Below are 16,086 nucleotides of genomic sequence, written 5' to 3'. Positions count from 1 at the left end.
GCGTGAGCCTCGGGGCCTGTGGTGCATCCCCTGTACCTCTGTGGTAAGGCTGTTCCAAATGATGGAGTCTCTCTAGAACCAGGTTTTGCAATGTAGTGCTTTTTGGACTTAAATGTTCGCTGCATGGTCTAAGTGGGTATACTCTTGCCCTGGGTGATCCGACTGCATGCAGAATTAGGATCCTGATGTTTTTCCTGTTCCAGCTAACATGTTAAACTAGCACAGTTCAGGCTTGTGCATGATAATGCCAAGGTGCCACACCTGATGCCTTGTTACATGTCTATTTCATCAGTGTAATGGAACATAGCACCATTTCTTTTGTTGTTTTTTGTGGAGAAAGCTTGTGTTTCAGTACTTCAGACACTTTTTAGTGTTTCATCGTTAACATAAACATGTCTGGCATATTTGTAGAGTGCATGTTCGCCCGAGTATCTCTCTTGACTCTTCTGACCGATAATGGAGGTCGGCTGTCACCCAACTCAGTAGTTTTCATTTTATCCACCTGAGAAGGATGAAATGGTAAGTGCATCTGCCACGATTTATAAAAATCTGATGATTGATTGGTGTCAAACACAGATCCCTAGAGTGGGCTCTTTAACCCATTAAGCCACAGAAACCAGCTATCATATTACCTATTTATTGTAACCCTCAGTTTCATTGTTTTATTATGTAACAAATAACTTGTCCCTTCTCTCTATTATGTACTTTCAGAATATCAAGGAATAATCACAACCTTTTACACAACCTTTGACGGGGTGAAACCTTAAAATCACTATTTACTCTTCCCACAACCCCCTAGTAAATATCCACTATGGCACAGTGCAGATATGCCTAACGTACGACAATACGTAAAGTATTTATGCAATACCAAAACAGTGATAGTCAGAATGTAAAACCATAAAAATCCCAAACCGAATTATAAAAATAGAATAATAATTAATAAAATGACTCAAGCAAAGTGCCTCTTTTTGACATGGTCACCCCCACTTTTGCCTGGTATTTGATGTGATTTTAACTGGATGTGTACTTGGTTCCTGCTAACCAGGTTCCCCCTACCAGATCTCTTTCCCAAAACTGTACAATTGGTCCCCAAGTCCTCAGGAGGCCGAGTCCACTTTGGGTTCACCCCTCGTGAACTCCCTGACGTCGCATGCAGCCTCTGTTTGCAGGCCCACTCCAACACGAGTGCTATTGGACTAAGAAACCCAACATCTCAAACACCTCTGCACTATGCTGCTCTTGCACTTGGAGACTAGGACCACCGGTGTCCCGACGTCTCCTAGTATCGCAAGACTTGAACCCTCCTCTTGGGTCAACCCGACTAGCCTTCCAGTCAAAACTTGCTGCCTCTTTTCATGAGGACCGATCCCCATTTGCTCATGTTGGGCACCCAACGCTGTATTGCACCACTGCACCCGGCCGCCCCAGTGCTGCTGGAGTTGACCTGCTGGTGCTGCCTTGGACCTTGCCCGATACTCACCTTAAGTCCCGGAGATTGGTCTTGTAAGTGGCTCTACTGTACCTGGATGCTGTACTTATTTTTCCTCCCATAGGATAACATTGCAGCTTTTGAAAAGTGTTGAATTTAAAATGCTTAATATTTAACTTGCAAAACGGACTTACCTGATCATATTGATTCTGGTCCCTAAACACATACAAAGATGCATGTTATTTTTATAAATTGGTGTGGATCTGCTTATTGAGTCGTGTGCATCATTTTTTTTCCTTTTTAAATCTATTTTATTGAAAATACAAGTTAAAACAATACAACAACAGTGCATCATTTTTTTACTATTGTGTGTATTTGCAGATGTCTAACACTCCTCTCTGAGTAGCCTAATGCTGCTCGACCACACTACCCCCTAGAAGAGCACCTTGGGATTGCTAGAGCAAGTCCTTGTCCACTCATAAGGGATCCCCTTGGACTATTTGCCTCATTTTGATATATCCTATAAAGAGCCAGCTTCTTACAATGACAAAAATCCAATGAGGGGAACCAGAGAGGTGAGTTTTTGAACTTTGAAGTAGAAATAGCAACAAAAATCTTAAAGTGCCAATGGTCACTGTAGAACAATACATAGGTGCAACTTGAGGCTGACATAGATGGAGCACGGGTCAGATACACTAATTAGGTTTGTCGTCGTCAAAGATTTTACCTTCTGTCTTAGTCCCCTATAGGAGTGCGCTTTTTAAGGCCCCTGGACCTTCGGGGAGGCACTTAGACTCACAGGGTGAGTCCAACGGTCGATCCACTCTAAGTCACTGCCACTTGTCAGCTGGGTACTTCCAGAAAAAGGCCTGCTCAGCTTGTTGCCTCCTTTTAGCCACTCAGGATCAGAGTTTCCTCTAAGGTGCTCGCCTGGACGGACGCACTTAATGTCCTTTATCTCCACGCAGGGGTTCTACAAGAGCGCGCATAAAAAAGGTTTTAGGTGCGGAGTCAGAGCAGAAGCTTTTATTTGCCAAGGCGTAAAATCGGACCTATAGAGAATCAATAGACGGCATGAAGGCAAAATAAAAGACAAGCTCTTCTGCGTGCCCAATATGGTAATCCTTTTTACAGCTGGCAGGGCTTGTATTCGCCTCCTAATAGATTACCAATTAAAATAAACTGAGGAACTTGTGGATAAGGCCCAGCTGTGTGCTTGGGTGCAGGTTTCCTGACTGTACGGGCAAGAAGTTTTAATGATGCGTTTTGACATCACTGAACTTTACCATGTCTGAAACAACTTCTTTTTCCATATATGATCTGTGTTCGAGGCATGTGGGCTGCTGAATTCATATCTGTGCATAGATCGCCGCCTAGTGTTGGGTCCGGATGTTTGCACGTTGTTGTCCTGGAAGAGTCTTCGAAGTATCACGAGATCGGTGACTCCTCCCCTGGACCACAGTGCCCATGGGCATCCTCTCCATCCTTAGATTGTTTTTTTCCGCCATTGGGTTCGGATGTGCTTATCTTAGCTCAAGTTAGGAAAATTTAGTTTCAGGCCAAAAGGCCTTTAGTTTTCGTCGGTACTGTTCCCGTTCGGTATCGACTGCTTTCTTGATTAGTTTAGAAACTTCTTCCAGCCTTTCGGATCAGTTTGATCCGAACATTGACCTTACATCGACGATGGAATCGAGGACCCCATTCAAACGGCGTCCTGTATGCCACGCCAAATACCCACACATCGACGTCCACCCGGTATGCAACAAATGTCTCTCACCGGATCACGACGAATCGAAATGTATGGCCTGTGCCCGATTCCGATCGAAGAAGACTCTCCGGAATCGACTGGCAGCGAGGTTAGAAGCGCAGCAATCGGCGCCTGCCCCGGCCAACATCTTCTGCACCGAGGACGAGGATGTAGAGAGCGTGGAAAAAGTAAACTCCAGCCCCGCATCCGAACACGATTCCCGATCGGAAGACGCCGATGAACTGCTTTTTCACAGGGAAGAAGCAGTCGACGAGGTAGGAGACTACGATGAGGCCTTTGGGGCCGAAGAAGATAGCTCTAGCGAAGAGCCAGGCCTACCCGTCGATACGGAGGCCGTCAAAGTCCGTCAGTTTACGGCTCAGGTCGAAGGATCGCCTCCGGGCCTTACACGAGATCAATCCCAAAGTTCTTCGGCCCCGCCTTCGGGCCCGGCCTCGAACATCCAGCACGAGCCATTATTACCAAAGACGACTGGATTCCCTTCTACGTAACCGAAACCAATCGTCGCACCAGTTCCACCGAAACCAAAAGTGAAACTGGCCGTGATCGGCTCGAAGCCCTCGAAGACCTCCACTCCTTCGATGCCAACAAAGACCGTCGGCTCCGAACGCCCTAAGAGGGATTTTGGCGCCGAACTCGCTGCAGCGGATATCGGTACCGACCCTAAAAGGAAGGCCCTCGGTCCCGCGAAAACGCCTCGGCCCCTGGCACCGAAGCAGTCGGCCCCGACAACCAAAATCAAAATGGCCGCTCCATCTGCGTCCACTTCGAAGACAGCGGCACACGCCAAGTCATCGACTCCGACGACCGCTGATACCTCTCTTCGGCTCGATGACCCTGTGGCTCCAAAGCAGTCGACGCCTACCTCCACGGTACCGATCGGCACCAAAGAACCTTCGGCGTTCTCGGTGCGACAAGTCGCGGCGTCGTTGCAATGCATCAGAGAACGGGCAGCCCTCCGGTCCACGGCGGGCCCCGACACAAACAAGGCTCCAAACGCACCCTCGGCGCCAACCAACATCACTTTTGGTTTGCCGCCGTCCACGGCGCCGAAGATGTTCGAGATCCGAACACGTGTCCGCCAGACACAGTCCCCATCTACTGGACACTCACCTTCTGAGCCTTCACAGCCACAATTCATCGACGCCGACACTGGCAGACTGATGCTCCGCAAACGGAAGATCACGCCAGAGAAGGGCTTGGACTCCTACAGAATACCTCTGAAGCACAAATTGCCAGCAGAGTCGGAACCGGTTCTGTATGAACGCTTGCAAACCTCCTATCAGGATCCCCAGTCCTTTTCTCCTACGCCTTCCGAAACAGACGCAGTGGAGGACTACATGGGTGATGATACCACCTACCCCGGGGATGCCGATCCTGATGAGCAGCAGGACCCAGATCAAGCATGGGATGACCCTATAGACCAGGGTACCGCGCCAGATACCCAGGACACGCAGCTTTACGGCGCAAAAACATCTCCCACAGAGGACACTGCTGCCTTCAATGCCCTCATAGAACGTGCTGCAGCCAATCATGGAGTACAACTCCACTCTGACACAGTTGAGGAAGACTTCTTGGTGGACACTTTCGCCTCCTCCGAGAGAACTGTCAAAACTTTGCCCATGTTGAAAGGTGTTCTCAAGCCTGCAAAGGACATTTTCAAGGAAACAACCAGGGCACGGGTGCTAAACCCCAGGATTGAAAAAAAATACAAACCTGCGCCCGGGGACCCTATGTACATTAGAGGTCAGTTACCTCTGGACTCCATGGTGGTTGCTAACGCTCGCAAACGAGCCCATTCGCAAACAACAGGTGATGCTCCTCCCCCAGACAAGGAGTCCAAGGTGCTGGAGACCTCAGGCAAAAGAATTGCAGCTCAAGCAGCAAACATCTGGCGCATTGCCAATACACAGGCCCTCCTGGCCCGCTATGATCGTTCACACTACGACACGCTAGAATCGCTACTCCAGCATCTGCCAGATGAATACAAAGAGGCAGCGGAGCTCCTCATCAGAGAGGGACAACTCCTTACCAACGCATCCATTAAGTGCGCACTGGATGCTGCAGACACAGCAGCAAGGGCAATTAACACCAGCGTCATGTTACGCCGACATGCTTGGTTAAGAATCTCAGGATTCAAACCAGAGATTCAAAACAACATCCTGAATCAGCCAGTCAACCCCGACTACTTATTCGGCCCAGAAGTTGACACCACCTTAGAAAAAATAAAGAAAGACACTGACACTGCGAAGTCAATGGGGGCTCTGCAAACGCAGCAATTTCGTAGTGGCTCCTTTCGTCGCCCCGGGAATAGAGGAGCAGTTAGAGGCCAGGGGTCACAGCAGCAATACACTAAAGGGGGCACACAGAGTACCTACGATAAAACCAACAGAGGTGGATATCGTGGCTCCAGCACCAAGGGCAGAGGACGTGGTTATGGCAACACGAGGTCCTCACCCAAAAACAAACAGTGACGCCCTCTCCCTTCCCCCCGACCACATAACACCTGTCGGGGGGAGACTCCAGCGGTTCCTGTCCACGTGGAAAACCATCACCACAGACAGGTGGGTCAGGGACATTATCCAGCACGGTTACTGTCTCGAATTAACCTCCACTCCACCCAACATACCGCCAAAGCACCGTCCTATGTCCGTAGAGCACTTAGCATTATTGCAGCAGGAAGTGCTAAGTATGCTGCAAAAGGGTGCAATAGAGGTCGTGCCCGTCAACCAGCAGGGGACAGGGGTGTACTCTCTGTACTTCTTAATCCCAAAAAAGGACGGGTTGCTCAGACCTATACTAGACCTGAGACCCCTCAACCACTACATTCTGTCAGAGCATTTCCATATGCTCACCCTACAGCAGGTTCTCCCGCTGCTCAGCCAGGGAGACTTCCTAGCCACACTAGACCTCAAAGATGCGTACTTCCACATACCCATATACCCATTACACAACACAGGAAATATCTCAGGTTCACTATTCAGGGACAGCACTATCAATTCAAAGTCCTCCCCTTCGGCGTGACAACAGCACCCAGGGTTTTCACCAATAGCCTAGCTACAGTGGCTGCACATCTACGGAGACAGCACATTCACGTCTACCCTTACCTGGACGACTGGCTTGTTCAAGCAAAGTCAGCCCAGCAATGCGCCAGCCACATGTCCCTCACCATCCACCTTCTTCACAGTCTAGGATTCTCACTAAATTACCCAAAATCACATCTCCAACCCGCACACGTACGACAGTACCTGGGCGCGACCATAAACACTCTGGCAGCCACAGCTCAGCCAAATTTAGTGAGGATCAACAGCATGCAACTGCTGATCTCAAAGTTCAAACCTCAACACTCCCTTCCTGCGCGAGTGTTCATGCAGTTGATAGGCATGATGGCCTCCTGCATTTTCATAGTCCCGCACGCGAGACTACATATGCGCCCGCTTCAGGAGTGCTTGGCACGTCAATGGACTCAGGTTCATGGGCAATTAAAAGACCTAGTGTTGGTGAGCGGTCGGGCATACAACTCTCTGCATTGGTGAAATCCACAAAACCTTTGCAAGGGCCGACCGTTCCAAGAGCCTGTTCCACAAATAATACTGACGGCGGACGCCTCTCTCCAGGGATGGGGAGCTCATGTACTCAATTACACATTGCAGGGACTATGGACGACACAACAAAAGAAGATGCACATCAACCTTCTGGAACTGATGGCAATCTTCCTAGCCATGAAGGCATTCAAAGTACACCTGTGCAACAAAGTCGTGTTGATCCGGACGGACAACATGACTGCCATGTACTACATACAGAAGCAGGGAGGAACACACTCTCCACAGTTGTCTCATCTGGCTCAGAGCATGTGGAAGTGAGCCATTCAGAGGAACATATTCCTCATGGCGGAACACCTCCCCGGCAAGGACAACCAGATGGCGGATCTGCTCAGCAGACACAGCCACCAGATGCACGAGTGGGAGCTACATCCATCAGTTCTCCAACCGTACTTCCAACAGTGGGGTCATCCAGAGATAGACCTATTCGCCACAAACGAAAACGCAAAATGCCGAAGCTTTGCCGCCAGGTTCCCACATCCACAGTCGCAGGGCAATGCGATATGGATGAACTGGTCCGGCAGATTTGCGTACGCTTTTCCCCCAGCGCTATTAATACCGCTGGTGGCACGCAAACTGCGACAGCACTCACTGACACTCATCCTAGTTGCTCCCACATGGGCGCGCCAGCCATGGTACACCACCTTTCTAGAACTTTCCGTGGTGCCGCATCAAAGGCTGCGGATCAAACCTGCACTCTTAACGCAGAACCATGGCGAAATTCAGCACCCAGATCCGCAACAGCTGAACCTGGCAATCTGGCTCCTGAAGTCTTAGAGTTTGGCTACCTAAACCTGCCACCTGACTGTATGGAGATCATCAAGGAGGCCAGTAGACCCACTACCAGAGCTTACTATGCGGCTAAATGGAAGAGGTTTGTCATTTACTGCAACAACAATGACATTAACCCGCTAGACGCATCCATTCAAAGCATAATCTGTTACCTCTTACACCTATACCGATGCAATCTGGCATACACCTCAATACGTATCCATTTGACCGCAATAGCAGCCTATCTCCAAAACAGGCAGCACCTCTCTTTATTCAGAGTGCCTGCCATCAAAGCCTTCTTGGAGGGACTTAAATGAGTAATTCCCCCAAGACACCCACCAGCACCGGTGTGGAACCTCAACTTGGTCCTCACCAGACTGATGGGTCCACCCTTCGAACCTCTCCACTCATGTTGGATTCAATTCCTCACCTGGAAAGTAGCTTTCCTAGTAGCAATCACTTCGTTAAGAAGAGTTAGTGAACTCCAGGCACTAACCATTCAAGAGCCATTCATACAGGTTCACGCAAACAGGGTCGTACTACGTACCAACCCCAAATTCATGCCTAAAGTAATATCACAGTTCCACATGAATCAAACTATTGAACTGCCTGTTTTCTTTCAAAATCCACAAAATGTCGCTGAGAGAATGCTCCATACACTAGATGTAAAGAGGGCACTCATGTACTATATAGACAGAACTAAGGACTTTAGGAAGACAAAATAACTTTTCGTTGCCTTTTCTCCACAACACAAGGGCAACGCCATTTCCAAAGCAGGTATAGCCAGATGGATCGTTAAATGTATTCAAATTTGCTATCAAAAGGCTAAACGCACATTAACGATTCCCCCAGGAGCCCACTCAACACGAAAGTTAGGGGCGTCCATGGCTTTCCTGGGAAACATTCCTTTACAGGAAATATGTAGAGCAGCCACATGGTCCACTATACATACATTTACCAAACACTACTGTGTAGATGTACACTCAAAACAGCAGGCAGCTGTAGGACAGGCTGTTCTCAAAACTCTTTTTCAGACTGCTGCAGCTGGCACTGGTAGCCGCCGCTAATAGGAAGTACTGCTATGTATTCTATGCACAGATATGAATTCAGCAGCCCACATGCCTCGAACTGAATATGCTACTTACCAGTATGCATCTGTTCTTGGCATGTAGGGCTGCTGACATTCATATCGCCCACCCTCCTCCCCGGCACCTGTAGCGGCTGCAGCACTCAGAAATACTGTATAGCATGGTCATCACTTACTGTATCTACTCCATCACTGCCACAATGGCGAAAAACAATCTAAGGATGGAGAGGATGCCCATGCGCACTGTAGTTCAGGGGAGGAGCCACCTATCTCGTGATACTTCGAAGACTCTTCCAGGACAACAATGTGCAATCATCCGGACCCAACACTAGGCAGCGATCTATGCACAGATATGAATGTCAGCAGCCCTACATGCCAAGAACAGATGCATACTGGTAAGTAGCATATTCATTACATGGAATGTGCGCAATGAAACCCCAATACAGTATTTTGTAAACCCGTTTATTATATGCATGATAATAAAATGTGCACTCCTAGTCCAACTACTTTGTAAATACTGCATTTATATATATCAGTTTTTTTCTCCCCCTTCTCTTAGTAGTACTGTTCCTCCAAATTGTATCTTCTTTTTTGAAATATTTTATATTTGTACTCAGGTTTTTCTTTTTTCAATGTAAAGCGCTTTGAAGTCTTCTGGGCCTTGGACATGCTATCCAAAACTATTGATTATTTAGAACAAAGCCATTCACATTTTTCAACCAAACCCTGACTATTTTAGATTACTTTGCCATTTAAAAACTGTGCTTAGCTAGGGTGGAGGACGGTTTAGAATGTATTGTATATTTTTTCAGCGATGGCCATCACCCTCTGAATTTGCAAGTTGTTTTTCTTAATATTTTAGAGGGGCAGGGTGTATAAGCTTATTGTTGTCGTCAATTAGCAATTGTATTGCATGCAATCTGACATTAGGATAGCTTTGCAGCTCATTTTGTTTATCCTGGTTATGTCCTCATCTCAAACCAGAGTCTGATTCAATTTTGGTCGGTGTGCGGTCAGCGGTGTCAGTTTTAAAATGGTGTGAATTTTGGAATGTGGGAGACTAAAGTGTGTACCTAATTGGTTATATATTTCCTCACTTGGTTTTTGGGCGCCCATTTCCCAGGAAATGTATGTGTGGTAGGTAACTGACAGTAGCAAGTGTTGTTGGATGAACCTATGTCAGATTTTGCCTGAATGAAAGAGAGAGAGAGTGATGGACCGAATTACAAATCGAGTGCAAATTTGGATGCTAATCATAGTCCAATACCTGCTATTAGCATGGATGGCATACAGTTGTCAGAATGGTGAAAAATGCAAACTTACCATGTTTTCATCGAATCCGATCTGTGTAAGCTGACTATTAGTGCGGTTTGACCACTGCCACTCCCTGATTTGCAACAGATGTAACCTTGTGAAATTTCTGAAAGCAAACCCACAAGGAGAAATTTGCAACCGAACTGTAAAATCCTTTTTCGGACACAACCAAGAGTTTGCTCTTGAACTAGGAACAGTGCCACAACTGTAATCTGAGAACTTTAGTGATCTGCCAGAAAGCGAGCGAAACAGACTTAGAATAAGTGAGCCATAGGGAGTGAGTGAGAAAAACAGTGTACAGGTGGATTATCAAAGACGCACCTTTGTCTAATACGGAGTCAGGACCGTAGATATGGCTGCACAAAGGGGATTTTGAGGGGAGGGAAGCAGTTGGAAGTATCTTAACACCTGCACAAGAAGCTGAGCCTACACTGAGTGCTCCCAGAGTCCAGGACAAGAGACAAGCTGCAATGCGTGGAGTCTGCAGCTTGTTGACTTTAGGCAGAGTGCTCCTCGGATCTTCTTTTGGACTGTCAGCATTGTATTCCATGTATTGTACCCTTCAGAGGCACACATACACTCAGCACATGCATATAGCAAACACACAATGCACAGCACTAGATTCTTCATGTACTTCAACATTCACAGGTACACCTACACCCAGCAATTGCACATAGCATACACACACTGCACAGTATTGCATTATCCCTGTAGTGTACCTTACACGGGCACACATACACCCAGCACATGTATACCACACATGCACTTTACAGCACTGTACACCAAACCAACATAGGCCAAGGGTGAGTTAAGCACACAGCACCCAAATATTTTAAATGAGAGAGCCTGTAGGATTCACTTCAGTGACATAGGTAAAAAGGACCTTTTCAATATTCCTGATTACTACACATTATGATGCCAACATCGTGCTCCCTAACTCCTGGTAAAGCCAGCAGCCTTTCACCACTATGCTGGTAGCTCTTTGGACACCCATACGGTCCAAAAAGACTAATCTGTGAGACAAGCTATGTCATGGTGCACACCCATGATCCGTGTTTGCCCACACCAGCGAAAATCAGCATTTGGGATCCAGACATCAGTGCAGTTGGGGCACTCGGTGTAGGGGTGCAATCCATTAGTTTATCGGTAGAAACTGGAAAACAGGAGTTTGCTGAACTTTTGCATCCCTGAGATCAATCAGTATAAGTGCATCCCTTACCTCCAAGAGCTTTCCAGTCATTGAGGCTTCTACTATGACACATGCAGGTAATTGTTATGGCCTAGTGACCTTCCACATGGTCTCAGGACAACCAGGAACTACTTCCACCCCTGTTTCTAAAGCATGGCTCTCCTCACATGGCTGCTATTCACTGTTACTGCATGTTGGTGTGTAATGGCCAGAGGATTTGCAGCTGAATATGAAGTTTCTCAGTTCAGGACATGTGCCACCTCCAGGGTGCAATTTTTGTTTAGTCATTCTTTATTGACCACGATAATATGCATTAACAAAAGCAGTGTATGCCATAAGAATCATGCCTGCTAGTAGCATGTATCCAGCATACATTTAATGCGCACAAAAGAGTTTGTCCTAGTTCCACTAACCAGTGAGAATGAAGAGAAACTAAACGTTAACAAAACCAGTATCCTCTCCACTCCCCCCACACCCCAGCAAGCAAGCATTGTATGTAATCAAAAGGCGGGGTAAACCATTGGGCATCACTGACAACACTTAATATTTGTTTTATGAAGTAATCCACAGTATATGAAGCAGCCATCTTAAGGGGGTCGAATATTAAATTTACCTTCAACGGGTAGCAAGATTGTTCTCCCATGTGTCCAATGGGGAGTCCTTATTAGGTCTGCAGCGTAGGGCCATTAGTGTGGTCAGCTCCACCATGACCAATTTCGGAGCACCCTGGAGCCATCTACTCGCAATGGGTCCTCTTGAGTTTCCAATGCGTTGCTATTGTTTTGCTGCTATCAAGGCCATGTCAAAAGGATGCTATGCTTCTTCATTGAGAGCAGGACAACGTTTTGGATCTGAAAGCTCACATATCAGGATTGTGGAAACAAAAATCACTGTGCATGCGGGTACTTACTGAATTGATGTCCACCCATCGCTCCACTTGTTAGGTGTAGATCGTGGTGATGTGACGAGCATGTCCATATCAGCTGCAGCCTATATACAAAATGATTAGGGGCCAAAGCATGAACATCTACGTTGCGTATGTGCAGGCACAGAAGTTCATGCCTTGTTTTTTGGGGAAACCATGCTGCTTTTAGCACATACATTAATGCTGAAAATCTATGAGTTGGTGTATTCACTCAGAAAATGAAGTAGCACGTACTGCTCCATGTTTACTAGTATATGCAATATCAGAAAAATGTCAGTGCAGTTTAAGCATAAACAGATGTAAAAACCTATTCTGAGTCTGTGCACTGAAGTAGGATGTGTGCATGATGCAGCCAGATGATCACTGAGTTCAACTTTCATTCCTACTGCCTCATTGTCGAAATGAAGCTTGAAATGTATGATGACAAAGCAAGGCTCGCCACTTGGCAACGTCGCCTGTACAAAACACGCTGACTACAATTAATGGAAACACATTGCACTGTGCTCATTAATTCTTTCCTGCTCAATAGAAAATGCCCTGGAACTATACACACTGCACAGAACACAACGTTAAAGTGCCTTGAGCAGTTCTCACACATACTTGGCAGCTACACAGTCCCAGCACTGCTTTCAAAGAAACAAAGCCCACCCACATGAGTGGTAAGAACCAGTGCTTAGAGGTCCATGTGCTGGCTTTCAATTACACCTAAATCCACAGACACTACCCCAACAGTGTACAATAGGTTTCATACCCTGTGTGAACTGCACTTGAGAGCGACTCTAAACATCCTGCAGTTAATGAAATTGCTTTATTACGTCAGCTGCTTCAAATAACAGCACAGTTTTTTGTCACCAAAGTCATTATAGCTAACAGTAGTAATATTCTAGCAGGTTTATACCCTATGACCAGGTACAGCAAAAATAGGCCTAGATCCATCAGTAATAATATATTTATTTTTCTTGGTATGTGGAGCCACAGAACAGGACATTGTGACACAGGCGTACAATAACCTAGTAGTGAGTACACACCAGTTTACATACATTTAATGTCAGAGTTGAAAATCTTTATAAAGTAGATCTTTACTGTTTTAATGAAATGCCACCATATCTCCATTCATGCGCATACTGAGCATGGACTGCTGAAAAGAGGTATCTGATTACTGACAATTTAGACTGGCAGAGAGGTGAGATAATGAAAGTTACATGGAAGAACAAATGTAAGGAAAGGGTGTGAACCAGTGAGTTTGGAGAAGGAAGAACTAGTAATAATTTACAAAAGGAAAGAACGAGGGAAAGAAGGGAAAAAAGGGCATTTCGCTCTAAGCATTGAAAAGACCATAATCTCAGCAATTTTGTTTGGACCAAAAAGAGTAAACCCTGATAACTTTAAAAAAAAAAAAATTTAAATAATTTTTGAAAGCACTGAAAAAAACTCCACTGGAATTCATAACAAATAAATATTGAATAAAGGAAAGCCTATTCACCTTGTTTTCTTTCTCTAGGTAATTGACATTGTGAAGCACGCCATCAGTGATGACAGAGTGAAAATTACTATTAAGAATGCCTTTGAACCTCTTCCCGTCAGTCCCTATGATGAAACGTCTTTTGGATATCAAATTGTAGGGCGGACCATTCGTGATGTATTCTCTGACATCATCTTCGCTCCAGGTAAGTTCTGACACATTCCACTTATTACTTTGCTCACAATTGGTTACCGCATCTGATATAAGGCCTATCACCCCTTCTTACTATCACTCAAGATAAACAAAGCAGATCACATCCATCATCTCTTTCCCCCCGAACCCACAGTTGCTGCTGATTTATCAGTGCAGATTAACCCAGGCATTGTAGGTGACTGAGGCAAAGCATGCTGGGATTTGGCTCTAGCCAGATATTTGATTTTGGCTAATCTATAGGTCATGTCTGAAGATGAGCAAGGACAAAGCTATGTCAGGACTTTGCCACCCTCTCTGACTCTACTCCCCCTAATGTCCTTTTGCAGCAGCAGTCTGACAGATGTTTGGGAACGGCTGTCGCACAGTATCACACAAATCAAATTAAGAATCTGTGTTTAGGGATTACTCTGGAACTTTAGTTTCAAATAAATGCAAAACAAAAAAATCGTAAAATATTTAAGGCAGTGACAGCCAGGCTGACTGACAAAACTGTCCTGGCAGCCTCCAGCCTTAGATGAAGGGTCATCATGGGACCTCTCTCCTCTGACATTTATATGTTTAGCTCAACTGCAAAGGATCGATATTATTCAAACAATTATTTGCAATTACGGAGATTATGTTTTAGCTGGCAACCCGTCTGATACTTCCAGTAAATATAAATAAAACCATTTGTGGCACTACATTCGGATTGCAACATTATAGCACTTCCGACCTGCAAAAATTAGAGCCACTGAGAATCACTTGGAGTTCAGAAGAATAGAGTATCTCTTCAGTGGATCTGTGCATATTAAAGAAGACAGCACTTCTCATCTCAAGACCCCTAGAAAGACAGCCAACCACACCAGTGGCAGGGCCGTATGATAACACTTAAAAACAAATGAAGTAATAACAGTTCCCCAACTGTCAAGGCTAACCCTCCTCAGTAAGAATGCCAACATTCTAAGGTGCACTCTCACAAGGGTTCTAAAGTAAAACCAAGGACCCAGACGCAAGGGGGTGGAACATACCAATAGGAAGAAAAACTAGAAGACATGCTAAAGATAATATACCTGAAATGGCATTATTATACATTTAAAAAGGATAAATTATAACACATTTCCTTACCCTAAATAACATAAGAGGAGAAGAGCCAGGAAGAGGTAAAGGGAGGAAGGTAGATGTAAGAGAAAATGGAGGAGGAAAAAAATTAGAAAGAAAGAGGGATTAGAAATAAATGATAGGAGCAAAGGTAAGAAAGGAGGAGAAGAACGAAACAGCAAAACAAGATGAATATAGAGTGGAAGGAGGTCTGACAGGAAAGAGAGGACACAGAAAATGCTGTAACATTATATAAAAGATTATTTCATGGCATAGTCCTCATGCCACTTGGGTGAACTTACATTCCTGTCACTACGTTTAACTCCAGATATGTTGGACAGCTCTTTTGAACCATTAATCAACTTTTTACCGATACCTTGCCTTGGATGTGGAACCAATCTATCCATGCTCCACATTCGGCCATCAGCCATAATGACTACATTTTTCTTAACATCCTTTATTCTTTCTGTACCATAGTGTTTATTGTACCTGTTCAGGTTAGTGTGAGGTTTCTTAACAATGACCCATTGACCTACTTTCTAGTGGCTCAGTGGACTAATGCCTCCACTGCAGGGGCCTGTGTTCGACCTCATGGTCACAGGTTCAAATCCCGGAGGGTCCGCTCAGCCTTTCATCCATCTGAGGTCGATAAAATGAGTACCATTGAGTTGGGTAACAAGACACATCTGTTATTCGGCGCCAAGATACCTCTGGGTGAACGTGCGCTTTACAAATACACGTCATGTTATGTTATTTGCGTTGTTTGGCTCCCCATCTGTGATCGTATTCTTGCTTGTATTTCTTTTGATGAAACACAATTCTCTCCTTAGCCACTTGACTGTCCCATTCAAATGGGTTATCTTCAAACAGCCAATTCGGTGTAAGTTTTGAGCCGGGTTTACGCCCTCTCAATAAACAAAAAGGTGAGTAACCAGTTACACTGTTAGGCGTAATATAATATGTCCATATCATGTCTTTGATTGACTAAACAATGGGTTTATGAGCCACCATCGCTAATTGTAAAGCGTCTTTGATCATTCTGTTACAGCGTTCCTCCAGCCCATTAGCACAAGGGCAATATAAGGGGGTGGATATGTTTTTTATGGCAAGACTGACAAACTCTTTCATTTCCTCTGACACTAGCTGGACACCATTGTCGGTGATGAGTGTGAGGGATACCTTCATTAGCAAACACTTCAGACAGAAAGTGTATTATAGTCTTGGTGTCCACTCTATTGACAAACTTGAG

At 45.6% G+C, this 16,086-nt stretch overlaps 1 protein-coding gene across 5 annotated transcripts in view; it reads left to right on the top strand.

Annotated features, from left to right (window-relative positions):
• The window catches only part of LOC146870027 (N-fatty-acyl-amino acid synthase/hydrolase PM20D1.2-like), a 716,209-nt gene that overhangs the window by 67,931 nt on the left and 632,192 nt on the right, over positions 1-16,086 (top strand). For all 5 annotated transcript variants that reach the window (XM_085625007.1, XM_085625082.1, XM_085624934.1 and 2 more), the window contains one exon: positions 13,587-13,752. In XM_085625007.1, the coding sequence (XP_085481133.1) occupies positions 13,723-13,752 (30 nt within the window). In that variant the 5' untranslated portion in view covers positions 13,587-13,722. The remainder of the gene's footprint in view (positions 1-13,586; positions 13,753-16,086) is intronic.

This window comes from Triturus cristatus, chromosome 1_1, assembly GCF_964204655.1.
Source record: "Triturus cristatus chromosome 1_1, aTriCri1.1, whole genome shotgun sequence".
Classification (NCBI taxonomy): domain Eukaryota; kingdom Metazoa; phylum Chordata; class Amphibia; order Caudata; family Salamandridae; genus Triturus; species Triturus cristatus.
This window is presented reverse-complemented; position numbering and strand designations above follow the sequence as displayed.